Source organism: Fusarium phalaenopsidis (genome assembly GCF_050370095.1).
Source record: "Fusarium phalaenopsidis strain FUZ10S chromosome Unknown contig_32302, whole genome shotgun sequence".
NCBI lineage: Eukaryota > Fungi > Ascomycota > Sordariomycetes > Hypocreales > Nectriaceae > Fusarium > Fusarium phalaenopsidis.
In genome coordinates, this window is record NW_028145405.1 from 231,087 (window position 1) to 250,112 (window position 19,026).

Consider the following 19,026-nt stretch of genomic DNA (forward strand, 5'->3'; position numbering starts at 1 on the left):
GTTGAGTGAGTCCTTTTTCCACCTGGGTATCAAGGGAACAATGTACAGAGAATAAAACGAATGTATTTAGTGAGAAACGAAAGATAGTGAACAAAGGTCTTGGCTCGGCAATTCACCTTGGGATCCTTCGGTTTTATTTGGCAGATGTTTCAGAAATGACCCGGCTATGCGGCTCAGGGGCAAGTTGAAGTTACCAGGATCCAAAAGTGATTGGCCATCGTCATTAATCTCTGGTGATTAGGGACGCGTCTGATTAGTGGGTTAATCCACAGAAGCTATGTCCCAGTATTTTCCGGTTGCAACTGTTCGTATCGAGTTGAAGGGAGCAGGCTAGGGCCATGCTACAAGGATGGAGACCCTCGTTGATGGGACCAGTTGTTTCAATCTCAAACCGGATTAATATTATCCCAAACTTTCAAGCAGTTCATGACATGAGTTGAGGTTATAGGTTGTCTCATGGTCCATGAAAAAAAGGGCACGCCTCTCCCAATACTCTGACTTTTTCTAAGACTTAGGATTATAAAATTAAGCTCATCGATAAAGCCTTGAGTATAGTTAATTTATATTGTACTTTTATTTACTTCTTTTACTCTAAATTCTTTTCTGTGGCCCGATCAAGTTCTCATTACCTCCAGTGTCTACCGTCCTTTTCTCAGCCCAGATGGTTGAATTCGTCTTGTTTCTGTTGGGTTGCTCTGAAGCCCCAGCCCCCTGGCCGCATGGAGCCCTTTTGACTAAGTAGGTTGTATTTGACCCCATCCACTCATTATAGAACCCCTTCTGTGGGCAGGGGAGATGATCCCATGAGAAATGAGGACTCGTCACTGCCGAAAAGATGCAAACGCCAGTAAAGGCCTCAGAACAATCCGTGGGAAGCAGAATTTTACTCCAGTGATGCTCCTTTGTCTAGATCATGGTGCTTTACGGCATCGGATTTTAATGCCGTTGTGGACTGATAACTGTGTCTGTTGCTGTTGTGGCTAATGGCCTCTTAAGCGTCGTCATTGATGAGAATAATAATAGAATACTTCTTTGACTACTCAGAACAATTTCATGCTCAAAGAATTAAGGAGGCACACACCTAGCCCAAGATAGAAACCTTGAGCCAAAAGGGAAGATGTTGGTGTTCATTCCTCATACCAGTTCTGTTAGTAGGTTTACTTTTCCGGCGACGACAAAGAAAGGGCCACGGCATTTCCGACAAAGACCGTCTCCAAGGACTAAGCTAGGGCTGCCAGTTCACCGAGTTTAGCTACATGCCACGTAAATGAAAAGCACGCATGCCCCGACTTCTCTACCAAACTATCACCATCCGACAAACAGGCCGAGACAATCACAACAAAGACAACAACGCAACACTTCCTGGAACCAAATCGCCATGTCAACTCAACAGCCCTTGGAGACGCCTGGACTCACCAATCTCCCCTGCGAGATTCACCTGGCGATATTCTCATACCTCTGTCCGATGGGAAAAGCTCATAGCCTTGTCATGGCATGCAAAAGGCTGTATAATAACTTGATCATGGAGTTGTACAAGGAATCTGACCCGCAGCTCAACTGGCTCCCTCTTCTCGTCGGCATCAGCGAGGGCAACACCAACATTCTTGATAAGTGCCTAAAGGCTGGGGCATCGCTCAACCACCGCTGGCCGTATCTGGGCGAATTTGGAATGGCAAGTGATCCTGACTTTTTCCGATGTTGCCAGCCCCTTGACCTGGCGACATGGGATGGCCAGGACCATGTCCTGGGATGGCTCGCTGATAGAGGAGCTGTTGCTACAGATGTAGAGAGGCCTCGCTTCATTGAGTCGAAGACAGCCGACCATTTCGTTTCCGATGCGGCGACTGCTGAAGGGAGATGGAAACCTGTCATGTATCAACAAGCGGCTCGGCTACAGGAGACTTATCCCCTCACGCCGTATCCTCATTTTGTCTGGTATAGTCCTGAGTTAAAGCACACCGACATCTTTCCGAGGCTACTACGCCTCTACAACAGCCAGCACGGGAATTGCCTCAACTTTGACGAACACAGATATTTAACTGACGGCGGAAATGTAATCCACTTGGCCAACTGGATACATTGGATCTGGCTTGACATGCTCCTCTCGGCCTCAGACCCGGTTCCCATCCTAGAGTCAGCATTTTTTAAGGGCCCCAGCATCTTCGGGCAGACAGGGATGGACGCAGCCTCTGTAGCAGAACGTCTCCGCTTCGAGTTTCCTGCTGATATGTTTGGGCAGAAGTCATTGCTCAATTCTATCGCACTACTGAGCGTTCATCCTTTCCCCAAACACGTCTCACTCAGGGCTCCAGAAGTCTTTAGCCATCTCCTCAACTCAGGTTCCGAAGCTGACTCCACATCTTGCGCCTACTTCATCATCCTGAGCTACCTCTTACGTTTTGAACCAAGCCGTCTAGACGTCTTTCCGACTTTTGAGCTCTATCCACTTCTCATTGACGCTCCCCTCTAGACAAAGACCTTTGAGCGAGGAGAAAGCGTACGTTCATCAGTCTCCGTTTCATGTTTTGTTCGAGGCGCCTGTTCGACCACATCCTTCCCCCGACAACAAAGAAAGGGCCTCGTGGAATGGTAGCCGCCCTCGTTCAGCAAAGGGAGTCAAAACAAAGCAGCCAATACTGCGAGCCTCTCATTCTCCAAGAATACCTTTTCCTACTAAAACCGAAATGCAGATAAAAGGAGGCGTGCCCAGTACTGCCAAACAACACCGTCTTACATCACGACACTCGCAACGACCACTACATCACAAAACCTTGTCAAGCACCGAATTGCCATGCTGATACAGCAATTCCCCAGTTCTGATAGGCTCACTAGCCTGCCCGATAAGCTTCTTTTACGGATCTTTTCATATCTCTGCCCGATTGGAGACGGCCTGACCCTCGTTTGTACATCCAGGACGCATCACAAGAAACTCATTGTGCGGCTATACAAGGAGGCCGGCAGAAAGCTAGACTGGTTCCCTCTGCTCTTCGGCGTCACCGAGGGTAAGATCCCTGTCCTGGAAAGGTGCCTAGAGGCCGGGGCTCCCCTTGATTATCGCTGGCCATACGTCGGCCACTTTAGAAGTCTGGGCTATTATGAAGACTTCAGGTACTGTCAACCTCTCGATTGGGCCGAATGGTCCGGACAAGAGACCCGGAAATGGCTCGTCAAGAAAAAGGCTACCTCTGCCTAGGATGAATTCCTCGAAGAACGGGAAAGCGACACTGTGTACATTCCCAGCGCCTTTTATTCGACGTGAGGACTACTGAAGGGAGCTGGAAACCTGTCCTATATCGAGTGATAGGGTGTGACCAGAAGAAGCCTCTCTACCCACATCACATCTACCATAGCCCAAAGGTAGATCCCTCCCTTATCTTTTCGAGACTGACATACATCCTCAGAGAACAATCCGAATTGAGGGGGCCTTCTGTCCATCTCGCCGCTTGGATAGCCCGGATCGGGTTCGAATTGCTTGCCTCTAGTCTAGACCCGGCTCCGCTCTTGGAGACCGGCTTTTTCGAGAAAAGGAACCCGACCCAATGGGGCCTTCCTCCTGACCCGCCGAAACCAGATGTCTTTGGACAACCCCCATTTCTCCATACCGCTCTTCAGCTAGTCGACCAGTCTTTCGCCAAGTTCGTTTGTCGCAACGGCCAAACAGTCTTGCACATTCTTATAGAATCAGGGGCAAATGCTACCTATGTCGCGTCCGTATACGCCAGCATGCTCGAGGTTCCGGCCGATAACAAACTGGATAACGGGCAATTCGTCTTCTTCTTGAGGCTCTATCCCCGAGTTCTGGGCGCCCTGAAAGACTCGGGGGCCACCACTAAGGCAGTGCATTGGTCCCGTCATTATCTTCTTGGGAAGCTCTTCCAGTTTGCCCATAATGACGCGGTTATAGCCAAACTTGTCTTCAAGTGTTTGTGGGCAATGTACAGATCCGGGGCCGGGGCTCCTGATGTGGAATTTGCCCTTGGGCCTCATATCCAAGAACTAACCAACTACGGGGCAACTTCAAAAGAGCTCCTAGCCGGTTTTAAACGCTTTGCATCTACCCCGACATTGCCAAGGGGATACCAGAGAAAATGAGAGCGTAAATGCTGTAAGTTACCCTTGAGCAGTTATTGGCCACCTTGCTATCAGCTAGTCCCCTTCGAAAAGGATATCTACACACATGAGCGCGCAGCCCCCTCATCATGTTTCATGTTACTTCTCAGTTCCAGGACAAATATCACATAGCTACCATATCAAGATTCCTTTCCAGAGGATTTCCCGGCGTGTCAAGGCCTGCTTGAGTGATATATGATACTTTACTTGGAGGTGAACTGGTGGTGGCTGACTAGAACACCAGTTCAGGACACCGAAAAAATACCAACAGTGATTTTACTATTTAATTAATATCCGACTTTCTTTTCTTTAAACGCGTTGTTGGTTCAAAGGGCGCAAGATACGCTCGCTGCTTAGGCGGCTCTCAGTAGCACCTAGACATTTGTACGCTTCTGCATCAAGGTGAGTCATCATGATTCTTGCAGCCTGTGCTTGGCATCGTGCTTCGCCTTTCATGAGGCGTCGTTAGTGCGTAAACCAGCCCTTCCACATCAAACCCTGACTGTACCCATCGTTGCATTCGCAGCTGACCCGTTTGGATAAGCTTAACTTTAGAGTCCTGTCTTCGTCCCCTAATCCATACCGTGCACGACTTTCAACTCAATGTCTCTTACGGTTTGTAGCTGGCTGACTAGCACAGATCGCAATGGCACAAGGCTCGCCCTGCTCACTGGTTTCTCTCCAGCGAAACGTCTTGGGGACTGTTCATATCGACAGGGAAAGACCGGGCCTTGATCAGGGCTGCCACTTGTATATTTGATCTGTCGCTGCTGGCATACAGCACGGTCCTCCAGGGCCTGAAACTGGCTTAAACCGAATGGCTCTTAAGTCTTGCATGTCTCAGCCAACCTGGGCATTTCTCGCCTCGATTCCGCCTCGAATGGCTGAGTGGCTGAATCTTGCGGGGGATAGATAAGAGCATGTGCTCGCCTCTACGCTTGATCAATTCCTTCCTTTTCCCATTCTCGGTGGTGGTAGCCTTCCTACGCTCAAATACATATGACCTACTCTTCTGTCTTCCAAAATGGCATTCTAACGTTGCCAACCCCTCTCAACTTTGCCCCATCTATGTTTCAATAAGCAATTCTCCTCGTTTTCTATCATTCCACATCTCTTGATTCTCTCCCACATCTTTACTGGATGCTTACGACCGAAACCCATACAGTGTCCATGACCATACAGTCGGTCGACCTCGAGCTTTACCAAATCGCTGTAATGTTACCCCTGAGGGGGGATTACGATACAGCTGTCGAATCACTCGATGAAACCTTCCTCCGACACACCCTTCCGTTCACCGGTGCAGAGTTTACTCTTGGTAGAGCCGGGATTCATCACATGGTTCTAGTCACTGGTCTCGACAATACTAGCGCTGCAGATTCTGTGACAGCCGTGTATCCCGATTTGTTTGAAGCATTTCCGTCCATCCAGGCTGGCTTTTTGGTTGGAGTCGATGCCATAGCACCACAAAATGGACTCGCAAAAGCTGGTGATGTTGTTGTTGGGATATCCCAACGTCACGAATCCGGAATTACGCAGTTCGACCTAGACAAGTCTCGGAACCACAAACGCCTCTGTATTACTGGTCATTGGGGCAAGCCTCCTACATTCGTTCAATCAGCCGTCGATCACACACTGTCACCCCAGTGCCGCCCTTTGTGGTACGAATATCTTGATAAGCACTCATCCACAATGGCGTGTCCTAACGAACCTCTCGATGACGATCCGGCTAAAAATCAGAAGGGATTAAAGCAAGTCGCTACTAGTCTGAGTTCTCCACCACGGTTCAACCTGGCGAAATGGGCGCCAAATGTGATCAAGGGGAGAATTGGGTCCTCAAGCCAACGCCCGAGTGACTCGGGGCTTTTCCACAATCCAGCACACGACGACAGAATTCTGTGTTTCGAGACAGCGGCAGCAAGCCTACGAGGGCCACTACCATTACTTGTCGTGTGTGGGGTCGGCGAAACCGATGCCCCTTCTTTGCCAAGGGAGCACGCGATGAATGCCACCAAGGCCGCCTCTGTGTATACAATATTCCTGGCAAGCCAGCTTAACGCTTTACAGCTGACTAGGGGGCGTTGTCTTGGTGATATGTATTATCATCGACCGTTCAGCCTGGAGCGTCCTGCCTTTCGCCTTCTTCGTCTTGAACGGGGAACCACTCTCTCAATTCAATGCAGCATCTTTGAAGCGTACCTGGATGAGCCAGACACTCTCATTGACTACGAGGCACTTTCATACGCTTGGGGAAACAGTGATAAATCCGAATCCATCATTGTAGAGGGGCGAGTCCTCCCAATCATCGAGAACCTGTACATCGCGCTTCAGCATCTGCAGCTGGAAGATATGGACAGAATACTCTGGGTGGGCGCCATATGTATTGACCAGAGCAACATCGCAGAACGCGGTCATCAGGTCACGTCCATGGGTAGCATCTATGAGAGGGCAATCAATGTCATCATCTGGCTGGGTTCAGCTGGTGAGTATGCCGGTTTACTCATATCCGCTCTAAAAAAAGCTTGAGCACCAAATCTCTTCGCAGACCTTCCGGACATCGAAACGCACGGATGTCGACTAGAAGGATGTATGGGAGAAAGTTCAGGACCAACGGTTCTCTCATAGCAGATCTCGAGGCCGAATCGTCATTGGACTCCAAGAACTGACAACGAACCGCTGGTTCTCCAGTGTGTGGATCTTGCAAGAAGTGGCGAAGGCAAGACGGGCACAGATACATTGCACCGCCGGAATCGTGGACGCCAAGCTCTTTGCCCTCGCCCCATGGCTTGTAGGGATCGATGTTTCACTACAGTCTCAGGCTGTTCTGGATATCATGCCAGGTCCATCAAGGCAATCGTCGTGGTGGAGTGAGGAACGAACCCTCTGGGCTTTGCTCTGGAGATTCCGGGATTGCCGTGCTACTGATTCCAGAGACCGAGTTTACGCTCTACTTGGCATTGCATCACATATGGGAGAGGAATCGAGCAAGCCCGACTACAGCAAAAGCGAAACTCAAGTCATACGGGACGTGTGTATTCACCTCTTTGGTGAGAAAGCGCATGTCGACTTATCATGCATTCAGAGCATTAGGAAGCTGCAGGGAACGCTTCACCTCGTATCATTGATAGCCATAAAGAGAATGCTAGCGCTGTGTGAGTCAATCGATGATCTTGAACGCTCATTGCATTGCCAAGGGCATGCCAGGTGGGCCGAAGGGATCCAAGAGCTCGCCAGTATTGGTCTAGGAAAGTCGTCGTTGGCATATCATCTGAAAACTTTGGACGCTCCGCTTCCTATAGCTGTCGGCCTTCTCTACGAAGTTATTAGAATGAGGAGAGGCTCCCTGAATTTTCTTTTGGACGAGGAAGCTGTGGCGAGAACTGGTGCCACGGGACTCGTTCTCATGGCAATCCGCTCTAGGAGAGATACTCTGTGCCTGGTTTCCCACAACCGGGGCCCCGAATTCCAGGTTTGCGAGTCCATGCTTAGCAAAGCAATTCGCACCGGGAAACACACCTTCACAGTCATGTTCGACAAGTCAGGGCCTCAACCAGAGCTGTTGAACATGCCCTTCTAAAACTCAACGCCAGGCGGTTTCGAAACCTCAGAAGATCTTTTCCTAACCGATGATGGAACTTTGAGTGAGAGGTTTTTAAGTTTCTAACTTGGGACCCAGTCCTAGATAGACACGGAATTCTCCCAGCAATCAAGTCAATGGAAAGCGGTGCTGGTCCTTGGCAGCAATCGGGAGAAAAAGGCGAGCGTCTGTGACAAATTGGAGGCCATTCTAACACCTGGATTGAGCAGAGATGCGCGCTTCTCGGTATTTTTGAGGTTTGAGAAAGCGGCTAGTGAAGGAGCATGCAAGGGATTGTTGGACTGCCTGGGCAGCGGAAATGACCAGCGAAGGACTATTGAGCTATTTTGCGGTGTTTGTTCATTACATTCAGGTGGTCTTTGTAACCTTGTTCTCCCTTCTTGCGCGGTATGCCGTCTACCTATGATCTGAGCCGTGAATGGACCCATGTTGACATACCTGTAATAGGCATCCTACAAAGTACCAATATACACGTTAACTTGACCAACGGACTAGGATTAATCGAGCTCTAGTCAACCCTCTTCTTCAATCTCACAAGCGTCGCCTTAGCCTCTTTGAGGAGCTTGGCCATTCTTTCCTAACGGGCCGTGTCTCGTCTGGCTCGGCGAGCGTAACGGTAGAATGAGGAAGAGGGCAACGAAGGCAGGACCGACTTTTATATGTACCTATTCAATGGGCGTCCTAACTCTTTGATTTTGCCTATTCACGAATTGAACGCGTGAACGAACCTCCGCCAAGTCATCTCTCGTCCCTCAACCAGGCACATAAAACTTGGTCGTTCGTTCAACTCTCCCCTTCACAATCTCCGGGCCCTCCCCTCCGAACACAGCAGCCTCTCCCCAAGCCTCGCTACACTTGGCCAAGTACGTCTTTGTCTCGTCCTGACCGAACCACTCCGGTCCGACCTTCACGCCCTTGAGATGATACGCAAGTCCAGCAAACGACATTTCCCATCCAACACCACCTGCTCCAGCACCATACTCTTCCCAGTGCTTGTTGACTTGCGCCGTGTGCGATAGCTCGAGGCGAGACTGGGCCTCATTGACTTTGCTGATACGGACCTCGACCCAGCTGGTGCTGCCACCAAACTCCCAAGAGACGCAGAAGTTGGAGGGCGGGACACACTTCTCGATGGTTCCGCTGGCGTTGTTCTCAACCTGGAAGCGACCGTTGACGGAGAGATCGCCTGAGACGGGAGAGAAGAACTGCTTGATCTTGTCTGGCTTCGTGCAGGTTTCCCAGAGAGTCGGCGCGTCGATGTCAAAGGTTTGGCTGATGGTGATGATGCGGCCTTCGTCCCCAGATTCGAGAGTGTTCTTTTCGACGGTTCTCGAGACAGCTGCTAATTGCTGGTTGAGGTCCATGGTGATGTTGATGTTTGTTTTGAAGCGATTCACGGTGATTCACGATGGTGGTGTTTGTGAAGGAGGCATGATGCGGGGCTGCGTGAAGAATCGTGAACACACTTCTTATACGACTAGGCAGAGTGGCTGAAACACAAGTAGTCTACCTAAACATCATTACCAAGTATAAGTGATGCATAAAACACCATGGAAGGAAAACACGCTTCAATTCTAACAAAACAAATCTATGTATCTAGGTCTAGTAGTCTATACCCTTGAACGCTCAATGCAACCCGCTCTCCCCAGTCTCAGCCATGTGCTTCTGACACTTGAGCATAATGTTGAGCTGATCGCTCACGTCCTGGAGCCGGCCCAGGACCTTTTGGTTGCCATCAGTGAAACTGAGGATCGAGTACGGAACACCGGTGTCGTCGCAGAACTCGCGGATCATGAATTGCACCTTGCGGAGGTTGTGTCGAGGCACGCGGGGGAAGAGATGGTGGACGGCTTGGAATTGGAGACCGCCGTGGATGAAGTCGAGCCAGGCTGGGCAGTCGACATCCATGGTTGTTCGGAGTTGGCGCTGGGCGAATGACTCGCTCTCGCCGAGGTCAATTGTCGACATTCCCCAGTGCGATAGAGTGATTTGCACATGTAGCGGCATAGTAACAATGTGCGAGACGAGAACAAAGATGACGCGGGTAGTCCAGTCGGGAAGTGCACGCCAGAGGAGACAGTATCCGAACAAGAACCAGTAGCACGCCATGAAAGTGATCTCGGTAGGTCGAATCCACCAGGCCCTGCTCTTGCCGAGGGAAGATGACTTTTCCGACAGGACGTGCAGCCAAGAGAGGAGGTACAGGTTGAAGCGGGCGATGCCCATGATGGGATAATAAGTGAAACGTTGGTAGGGAACAAGGAAATCGGCGGCGGCATCCCAGACAAAGGTAAAGTTGTAGTAAGTCGAACGAAGGGACTTGAAGAAAGAGGGACAGGTAGCAAAGAGAGGGACGTTTTGGATATCGGGATCGTGTTCCTGTTCATGTCAGTACAAGTCGAGCCTCAATGGTGATGTTGACTTACAGGTTGGTTGGTGACAAGATGGTGCACGTTGTGACTGCTCTTCCACCATCCGATGGAAAGACCACAGCAAAAGTCGGCGATAAACATGCCAATCAAGCTGTCCGTCACAAAGTTGGAAGTAATAGCCAAGTGGCCAGCGTCGTGGGCAGTAAACATGATTTGATGCTGCAACAGTCAGTAAGCCAGACCAAACAAGCTAAGACAGCGACCACATACCCAGAACAAACCAAGAAACACGGCCGACGTGATATACCACTGGTGATAAAACGTCACGGCAAACAGCGTAAACAAGGTCGTGTACCGGAGCATCTCCTTGCCGTACTCAATGTACGGGCAGTTGTAGAGCCCCTCATCGTGGATCCTCTGGTGAAGGCGCTGATACTTGCGAGCGATATCCCTCTGAACCTCAGGGTTAACAGAAGGATACGTAGCAGAATCACGCTCAATCTCGCGGGAAATAGCAGCATTGGCCACCCTCAGTGTAGCAGAGTGCTTAATAGCCTTTGCCGAAGGCTTCCGGGGCATCCGGTGGTGAAGCCCACAGTCCTTGTGCACAGCATCATCACCACAGCTGCAAATCGACGACGCAGAGCTCACGCTGTCGTCCACGCTCTCGTCTGTATCCGAAGCACCGCTGCATGACGCAACGCTCGAGTCTGACAGCAGCAGGTCTGCCTCTCTGCGAAAGATGCCGCCTCTTATTGGTGCTGTGCGGTTGACCCAAGACCCTTGCTTCCGGCCGATCCGATAGGGCCTCATGGACCTTAGAGTCGCTTCCGAGTGATAACTATTCCGGAAATCGTTAGGAATCTTAGAATAGAATGTCTCCCCGCATAGGGCAATAAAAAAAACGTGTTTTGTCCCAGGTTTTCGGAAACGATTACAACAGTCCAATCAGGTGTTGTTCGTTTCAACCTCAACCTTGAGCCTCACAACACCGGGTTTTATACAACGTACGCTTTGATTTCGTCCGTGGCATCTCTCCCCACCATGTGAAGAATAGCCAGTCTTCCTCCAGGGTGCTTGTCCATCCAGCCATCAAGCTTCAAGACCATATCCTCGTATATGACAATAGTGTGTCCGTCGGCGATCATGCCCTCGACCTTCCGGGCGGTCAAGATCTGGTCGCGACCCATTTTCGCTGACTATATCGCAGTTCGACTCGCGTTTCGCAGGTAATGTTCGACCGAAGGAATGAATTCGATTGTAATGTAATCCGGAAAAAAAGGTCGATGTCGAAAAGAAGGGGACAAAGGAGTGTCTTGTCTAGGTCGCACGAAGCTGAGCACAAATCGGGACAGAGCTCACCAGAACGAGGACACCAAAGAAGCTGGCCCTCCCACGATATGTATTCCTCCTTCTCTGAGCCATTTGCCCCCGTCCAGGGGTGGCTTAGTGTGCCATGGCTCAAGAACGGCGCAGCTCGCAACCAAGTCGAACCCCCAAGCCAATCGACTCTACGCCTCGAACGATGGCGCGTCACGTCTCGACTTTGCCCACCGCCAGGGGGTAAATCTCTTTCAGGGAGATGAGCATCGTCGTGTCCATCCCGTCCTGCCCCTTTCCCGAAGGAGAAGGAGCATGAGGGCGTACAGCTAGCAAAAAAGACCGACGGACCCTCGTTTAGAGACAGGCTGGGGCAGGCAGACCAGGCTACGCCCAGACCACACTCAATTGGCAGAGGGACAGCAGAGAATTGGTTCCACGTGGAGAAGAAGACAGGACCCTGAAACGAGACGGCGGGTGGATTGCCTCCAGCAGGTCTAGACCGGCAGTGGCTTGTGGATGGGCTGCGAGTCTATCGACAAGACGGCGAGCTAGGGCTAGCCATCCGACGGGCGTCGTTGGCTGGCGGTAGCAGCCAAGGCTGTCCCCAGACGGCGCAGTGGAAGGGGGGTTTCTAGAAGGAGAGCTTAAAGCGACATGACTCTGTGTCTGTCCTTGTGTCCTCTTCCTCTTCTTCTGCTTCCTGAGGGGCTTGTCACGATTCACCAGTGGATCAGAGTCTAGTCTCACTAAGCGGCGAAGCTCACTCGCCGAGCGGAAGCTGACGACGGCCCTGCATACGCGTACGTGCATTATCCGTGTATAATAAGCTTCCCCGTTCCCCGTAGGGGGAGTGAATGCGAGATGCGAGATTTGCGAGAAGAGTACGAAAATCCGTCGGACAAGAACGAAACTGCTGCGCCCCCCTAGGGGCGACGCACCAACGGAGCGGAGCCAAGCCCCTCCCCCTTGCTCGGAGCTTCAAGTCTAGTCCCCCGGGGTCTCTTAGCGTGTGCGCGTACCCCAGTGGTCACCGAGCTTGCTGGATTGGCCTTGTCAAACCTGTGTTGTACGCGTGTTCCAGATTTTCCAGAATAGGGGGTGCGGGTACGGGTGCGGTCCCAACAGATCTCAACTGAATCTCGGCGGTTACATGACTTGCGCAGAGCCGAAATGTCTAACAGGTTACGTACATAGGGGTTCTAAATCTAGATATGATACCTACCGTGTCCATCGTGTCCATCAGGCCCAGCTAACTGGTCAGGTCGCCAGTCGAACCATGCTGCCGCGCCATTCCATCAAATCTCTTGGTACCTGCGCCGTGCCTCTCTGTGGTCTTGGCCGTCCGTGTCTAGCACAAAAGCTAAGCTTCCTAGGGCGCATGCTCCAAAGTGACATGCGCGCATTTTGATCAATCTGAGTGGTGCCATTCCCATCCCATGGCGTTTATTCCCTCGCCATCATTTCTTCTTTGAGAGGAGGAAACAGGAAATGGATGGACGCCACCAGAGATTGCCTTTTCCCACTGAAGATTTCCTTGTTTCTGGAGGGTGTGGTGCCATGCGTCATAGCGCCCCCCACGCCAATTACCTTATGTCAACCCTTGTCGGCGAGTCAAGATTGCGACGGCTTCTTACTTGTGTAGACCGAGGCTCAATATCGGGTAGTGGCATGGGATATTCCGTGTTTGTCTTGTGTCATTTGCTGAAGCGTGTCTCAATTTATCTCAACTGTATCACGAATGAAGCTATTCATTGACGACAAAGTCATTATCGAATGCAACATGGCGCCCAATTATTGCGTGCTCTGAATACCATCAACCCCGCCACTGTCTGTCTAATGAAATCCATCAATGAACTCACCTCTACACACATCCCGTGAAATGCCTCATCGCGACTTCACCTCGCTCCCAATCCTCGACCTCTCCCTAAGCGAAAATGCCCTCCTGACAAGCCTCCGCGTCGCCCTGACCGACGTCGGCTTCCTCTACGTGTCCAACCACGGAGTGCCCCAATCCGTCATTGACAATCTCGTACACGTCCTCCCCAAACTGTTTGCCCTCCCGGAGCACGCTAAACGAGAAATCGCACTTGAGAATTCGCCTCATTTCCTCGGTTACAGCGCCGCTGGGACCGAGACGACGGCCGGCAGATGCGATCAGCGGGAGCAGGTTGAGCTGGCTACCGAGCTCACCAGAGCTCCAGAGGGTTCGCCTTTGTACGACGGATTGCGTGGTCCGAACCAAGTTGGTCGCGCCAATTGTATCCAATGGTTCAAGCACTGATTGAATAGTGGCCGTCCGATTTGCCAGAGCTGCGACCAGTGGTAGAGCGCTACATTGAGGAATTAACCAAGCTAGGCGAGAGGTTCTTGCGGCTAGTAGCAAAAGCCCTTGATCTCCCAGATGAGATATTCTTCTCCTATCTCTCAGATCAACACCGCCTCAAACTCGTCTACTATCCAGCCTCCGACGGCCAAAACATCCAAGGCGTCGGCCCCCACAAAGACTCATCGGGATGGTGGACATTCCTCCTCCAAGCATCACCAGAAGTCAAAGGCCTCCAAGTCCTCAATAAAGCCGGCGACTGGATCGAAGCACCCGCAATCCCAGGAACATTCGTAGTAAACATCGGCCAAGCATTTGAAGTCGTAACAAACGGCGTCTGCAAAGCGACAACGCACCGCGTCCTCTCAAGTTTCAGCGAGCGCTTCAGCGTGCCCTTTTTCCAAGGCGTGCGACGCAGTCTCACGAGAGACGAGGCGTTGAACTCGCTGGCGGAGCATTTCTCGAGGTTTGGAGCTGGTGACGAATCGGGAGAGGGACGGTCGATTGACGCGCCGTTCGTCACGGGCAAGTACGATACCTGGGGTGAGACGCAGCTGAGGACCAAGATACGAAGTCATCGCGAGAATGGGCGCAAGTTTTATGCCGAGGTTTACGACAAGTATGTTACTGACTCGTAGTGATATCTTCAATTGTCTTGAACATGTATTGTTGTCGCGTTATTCGCATTCGACGCGTTAGTTGAACAAGTTCATCTCAGGGTGATCTAACAATCGCCGTTGAATGCTCTAGCAGATGCTTAAATGTCTTGAAGATAATCATCAGGTGTCTTGAAGATGATCATCAAATATCTTGAAGGTGATCACTGTCGTCATCCATCCAGTGGGAGCGTCCATGTAAGCCTCCGCAGACAACAACAAAATGTGGCCGAAAACTGTCCGCCCAAGTATAAATGCTCCGAAACAAGGCCACGCGTTCAAGTTCACTCAAGCATCATCTTGAACTTCCTAATCCAAAATGGCTCTCGAATTACCTCGACGCGAATCATTCGTAGCCCGTAGCGGCAACTCATACTCTTACGTCCACATCCAGCCAACGTCTCGAAACACCACGCTCCTCCTACTCCATGGCTTTCCATCCACCCTCAGCGACTGGATCCATCAGATCCGCCATTTCTCATCAAAAGGATACGGGATATTGGCTCCCGACTTGCTTGGATACGGCAACAGCAGCAAACCGACCGATGCCCACCAATACCGTCTGAAAGCGATGGGGGACGAGTTGATTGAGCTGCTCGACCACCTAAACCTGTCAAAGGTTGTCGGCATTGGTCACGATTTTGGCGCCACACTTCTATCACGCATAGCAGCGTATCATCCAGACCGCTGGTCCTCTCTCGTCTTTCTCGCCGTTGGATCTCCCAAGCTGGGGACGCCGTTTGACGTCGACATGATCAACAAGATGACCAAGGAATTCCTGGGGTTTGAGATGCTTGGATATATCCCATGGATAGCCGACTCAGCTACACCTTCAACCTTTGAAAAGCATGCTGAAGCTGCAATGAGCCTCATCTTCTGTCGCGACCGACAGGCATGGGACGAGTGGTTCCATCCTCTCGGCAAGATGAAGCAATTCGTCACCGAAGATCGCAGACTGCCCATCGGACCATGGTACACCGATGAGCTGCAAAAGGAGCACCTTAAAGCATTTGGAGTGCCGGATGGATACAAGGGCGCATCGAGGTGGTATCGCATGTGGATGGACAATCTCTTCGCGGCAGACGAGAAGGGCTTTGACGACTTCCAAATCTCCCAGCCTGCGCTCTTTGTAGTTCCTCAAGATCCCGAGCAATCCATGGTTCAACAGCAGCAGATGCTCGCATCATGGACTCCCAAGCTGCAGACTGTCAAGTTGGACGCTGGTCACTGGATACACCTGGAGCAACCGGACGAGACCAACGAAGCCATCCAACAGTTCCTAGAGGCAGAATAAACTATTCAGCACGTAGCCAATCGAAAGTATCTAGAAGATCAAAGTTGAAGTCAAGCTGCATTGGAAACTCCCAATCAAGCGTCTCCAGAGCTCCTCCACCCGCGATGGGAGCATTGAGATTATGGTCCAGAACACCCTGGATGACAGCCTTGCAGTCGGCGCAGAGATCAGCGTTGGGAGCTGGTGGTCGAACCCAGTCGAGGAACCCGATGAGAAGGCTGAGTTTCTGTATTATCGCTGACCGGCTCAATTTGGGACAGTCTGGGTGTGTGCCGTGGAATGTCGGGCGGAGGAGCTCGAGGCAGAGGATGCCTCCTCCGGGGGCAGCGTAAGCCATTAACTAGATAACCAGTCAGCTTAGTCCAATACTGAAAGGACATGACCCACCAGCCATTCAAAGTCCCGTCTGACACCAGCAAACCGATCCTGATGCGTCCAAAACACGAGGGTAAGCGTCACCATCTCGAAGCTGATGACGAGCAACCGCCTATCATCCACACGTCCAAGGCGCAATAGTAATCGTTCCGCAAAGAAGAGATTCTGAAGATGCTCCAGCCGAACAAGAATCCTCGCGTAGATAATCTCTATATCGGCATCTGGGTCGCTGAGATCCTCGGTGCGGTAGATGAGGGATTGTGGAAATTGGTCTACGGTTCTCTCGGCTCGGGCTTTCACCTCGCTATTCTTGTCAGCAAGTTCATAGCATCCAATGTTGAAAACTTACAGAAGACTGGTGATAGACACATTGGAGCTATTCTCAAGCGCAATCTCCAGCATCTCATCCTTGATAACAGCAATCTGCACACGAGCCCGCGTGAGAGTAGCAGAGTGCAACTCGCCATTTCTATTCCACCCATGCTCATCCAACGCCTGCACCGCACGCGTCAAAGTTTCCTGATCAGCAAGTAACTCTTCGTCTCGTATATCCAGAGGGAGAGGAGTCGAAAAGTAGCGACGGCCGAGGAGGGGCGGACGTCCTGTGAAAGACACCATAACCTTGTCGATTGTAAAGACGCGGGCAGCTATTCGGCGTTTATTCTCTGTGCTCAACGTCGGAACGTAATTTGGGTTGTCAAATCCTGCGTGTAGTCCCAGAAACGTCATCAGGGAGACGGTATCTGCGTGATATCGCCAACACAACAGACCTGTCGAGGTTAGCATCACCCTACTCAACGTAAAGTAAACATACCCGCATCTCCTGTAATCAGGGACTCGATCGTTGCTCTCCGATAACAAAGGTAAAGCAAAACATCATTCCCCGTGGTAAAATTCCTCGCAAGTTCAATGCAATACCCCAAACACGACACGATGTTCTGCGGATTTGACCCAGGAGACCCATCCCAGTACGTCCAGATCAACCCGAGTGATTCCCAGCGAATATTCGAGCCCGAGAACTGATCCATCCACTCAGCACCGCCAATGTGCTCATCATGGACAGGCCGGGCCGTGTTGTTGCAGATGGCGAGACCCATCTCTTCGAGCCGCAGGTCATCTCGACTGCTGAGATGTTCGCCCCAGCACTCGTGGAACGCCTCGATGGTCCTCTTCACACAAGTGATGATCCAGTCATCAGCCCGACAATGCAGGCGATGACCCAAGACATCATCACTCGGCTTCGGGAGGTTTCTGAGAACAATGAGACACATCTCCTTCAAAGGAAACGGCATCTCAATCAAACAAGCCCTCACCCTCGGCGCCCTCCTAACCCCAGCCTCAACCTCGACAGGTGGTCCATGGACAAGACTCAAACTATTACGCGTCTCCTCAAACACGGCATTGTGACTGGTGAAGCCGAGATACCCAGGCGCAGACGGCGACGGTGTTGTAGAGGAACTCGAGCGAGGTCGGAGGCGCTGCCTCTTCGCTGTCCTTGGCTCGGTGACGGTGTAGACGCATGTTTCTTTCCTCTTCCTGCACCGCGAGCAGGTGGGCTGATCGTGATCGCACGCTACTTTGCGTGCGCGACAAGGGTCGCAGGCTTGAGGGCGTCCATTAAGACGACGAAGCAAGGGCATATCCTCCATTTCAAGCCGAAGTGTTGATGATAAATCTCGGTCTCGGCTTGACTTCTCTCGGTGTGAACACTTCTCGGCTTGACAAAACTCGGCTTCGGCTTCGGCTTGGACTCTATTCGGCTTCGGTTAGCCCCAGAGCGCAGTCGATAGCCCCACTTGGTAGCTCGGCTTACAGGGGTTCGCAGCACCCATTAACCTCTGAGAGCCTCGCCGAAGGCCAGGGTGCGTCACACCGGGCAGCGTTAGTTTCTGTAGACGCTGCCGAGCTGACAAGATGTGATGGGATGGGATCATGAGAAGGGCGCACACGTCGTGGAGTGAGTGAGTCAATGGGGCTCTGCAGGATTACAAATGTGAGGCAGGGCTGAGAGTACAAATAGACGTGGATGCCTCGCCAGATGCCAGAGATTTAAGTCCAAGACATCAATACAATACAATTCAGTACACTCTACAGAGTACAAGCATCCCACATACACACATTCACCATGTCGCATCAACTCTCCTCCGAGTCTTACACCACGGCCAACGTCTCCGAGACAACACTCGTTGACACATCCAAGCCCACAACAAGTACCAAGCCAAGTCAGTCCCCGAAGCATCCTCATCTCCATCACCATCTAACAACCCAAAAGACCTCGAGAAGCCAGCCCCAAAGCGAAGTCTCAAGGAAAAGCTCAAGATGAAGCTTGAAGGATCCGTAGATCCCACAAAGAAGCCCACCGATCCGTACAAGTCATGGGAGGCTCGGGCAGGTCAGTAATCACTGATAAACTCACGTGGACCAGAAAGCTAATTCTATCCAGTAGCACTCCTATGAAGGATCAAAAAGTGTGGTGGAAGCGTGAATTTTTAGGAATGGTTGGACTTTTTTTTGGCTTACGCGTTTATACCGAGTTTCGGAGCAAATACCCCTAGTAATTGAACTTGAAGTTTGAGCTTGATTGGCAATGGATGGTCCCTGTGAATGGATGCTTACGACTTTGTCGTAAACGTCAGCCTTACGAGCCTGCGATGGATCATCAAGAGGCTCTTTATTCGTCGATCAAGATGTTGTAAGCGGGCATTCACTCACACCGTGAACTGATATGTGAGCGCCGCGCCATCAAGCTTTGCCTGGGCAGATCCTCAACCCCTCCCGTATTGCAACACCTTCACCCCAAGTTCAATGCTAGTTTAGCTCTTACGATAGAGAGAGCGATCCTAAATATTCCTTTGCTTTGCTTAGTAACATGCCCATGCCGGGTTGGACGGCGCATCGCTGACTCGGGCAAGCATTCATGAGGCTCGGGATCCTCGGTGCTCGGTGTCCTCGGTATAGATGGCAGGTTGCAATATCAT

At 51.4% G+C, this 19,026-nt stretch overlaps 6 protein-coding genes across 6 annotated transcripts; 3 read left to right on the forward strand and 3 right to left on the reverse strand.

Annotated features, from left to right (window-relative positions):
• Positions 1-8,457: 8,457 nt before the first annotated feature.
• LRP88_07450 (uncharacterized protein) lies at positions 8,458-9,069 on the reverse strand (the record flags this gene model as incomplete). The annotated part of the gene is made up of 1 exon (XM_083243980.1): positions 8,458-9,069. The coding sequence occupies one exon, from the start codon at positions 9,067-9,069 to the stop codon at positions 8,458-8,460; it is 612 nt and encodes a 203-aa protein (XP_083098474.1).
• A 262-nt stretch (positions 9,070-9,331) lies between these two features.
• On the reverse strand, positions 9,332-11,267 carry LRP88_07451 (fatty acid desaturase-domain-containing protein; the record flags this gene model as incomplete). The annotated part of the gene is made up of 4 exons (XM_083243981.1): positions 9,332-10,084; positions 10,132-10,296; positions 10,348-10,918; positions 11,089-11,267. 4 exons carry the CDS (start codon positions 11,265-11,267, stop codon positions 9,332-9,334), a joined length of 1,668 nt encoding a protein of 555 aa, XP_083098475.1.
• A 2,012-nt stretch (positions 11,268-13,279) lies between these two features.
• On the forward strand, positions 13,280-14,361 carry LRP88_07452 (isopenicillin N synthase family dioxygenase; the record flags this gene model as incomplete). The annotated part of the gene is made up of 2 exons (XM_083243982.1): positions 13,280-13,642; positions 13,690-14,361. 2 exons carry the CDS (start codon positions 13,280-13,282, stop codon positions 14,359-14,361), a joined length of 1,035 nt encoding a protein of 344 aa, XP_083098476.1.
• A 337-nt stretch (positions 14,362-14,698) lies between these two features.
• On the forward strand, positions 14,699-15,673 carry LRP88_07453 (alpha/beta fold hydrolase; the record flags this gene model as incomplete). Its single annotated transcript, XM_083243983.1, has 1 exon — positions 14,699-15,673. The coding sequence occupies one exon, from the start codon at positions 14,699-14,701 to the stop codon at positions 15,671-15,673; it is 975 nt and encodes a 324-aa protein (XP_083098477.1).
• Position 15,674: 1 nt separating this feature from the next.
• Positions 15,675-17,569, reverse strand: LRP88_07454 (fungal specific transcription factor domain-containing protein; the record flags this gene model as incomplete). The annotated part of the gene is made up of 5 exons (XM_083243984.1): positions 15,675-16,013; positions 16,061-16,348; positions 16,418-16,818; positions 16,974-17,299; positions 17,457-17,569. 5 exons carry the CDS (start codon positions 17,567-17,569, stop codon positions 15,675-15,677), a joined length of 1,467 nt encoding a protein of 488 aa, XP_083098478.1.
• A 604-nt stretch (positions 17,570-18,173) lies between these two features.
• LRP88_07455 (uncharacterized protein) lies at positions 18,174-18,505 on the forward strand (the record flags this gene model as incomplete). The annotated part of the gene is made up of 3 exons (XM_083243985.1): positions 18,174-18,270; positions 18,321-18,440; positions 18,495-18,505. The coding sequence occupies 3 exons, from the start codon at positions 18,174-18,176 to the stop codon at positions 18,503-18,505; spliced, it is 228 nt and encodes a 75-aa protein (XP_083098479.1).
• Between the last annotated feature and the right edge of the window lie 521 nt (positions 18,506-19,026).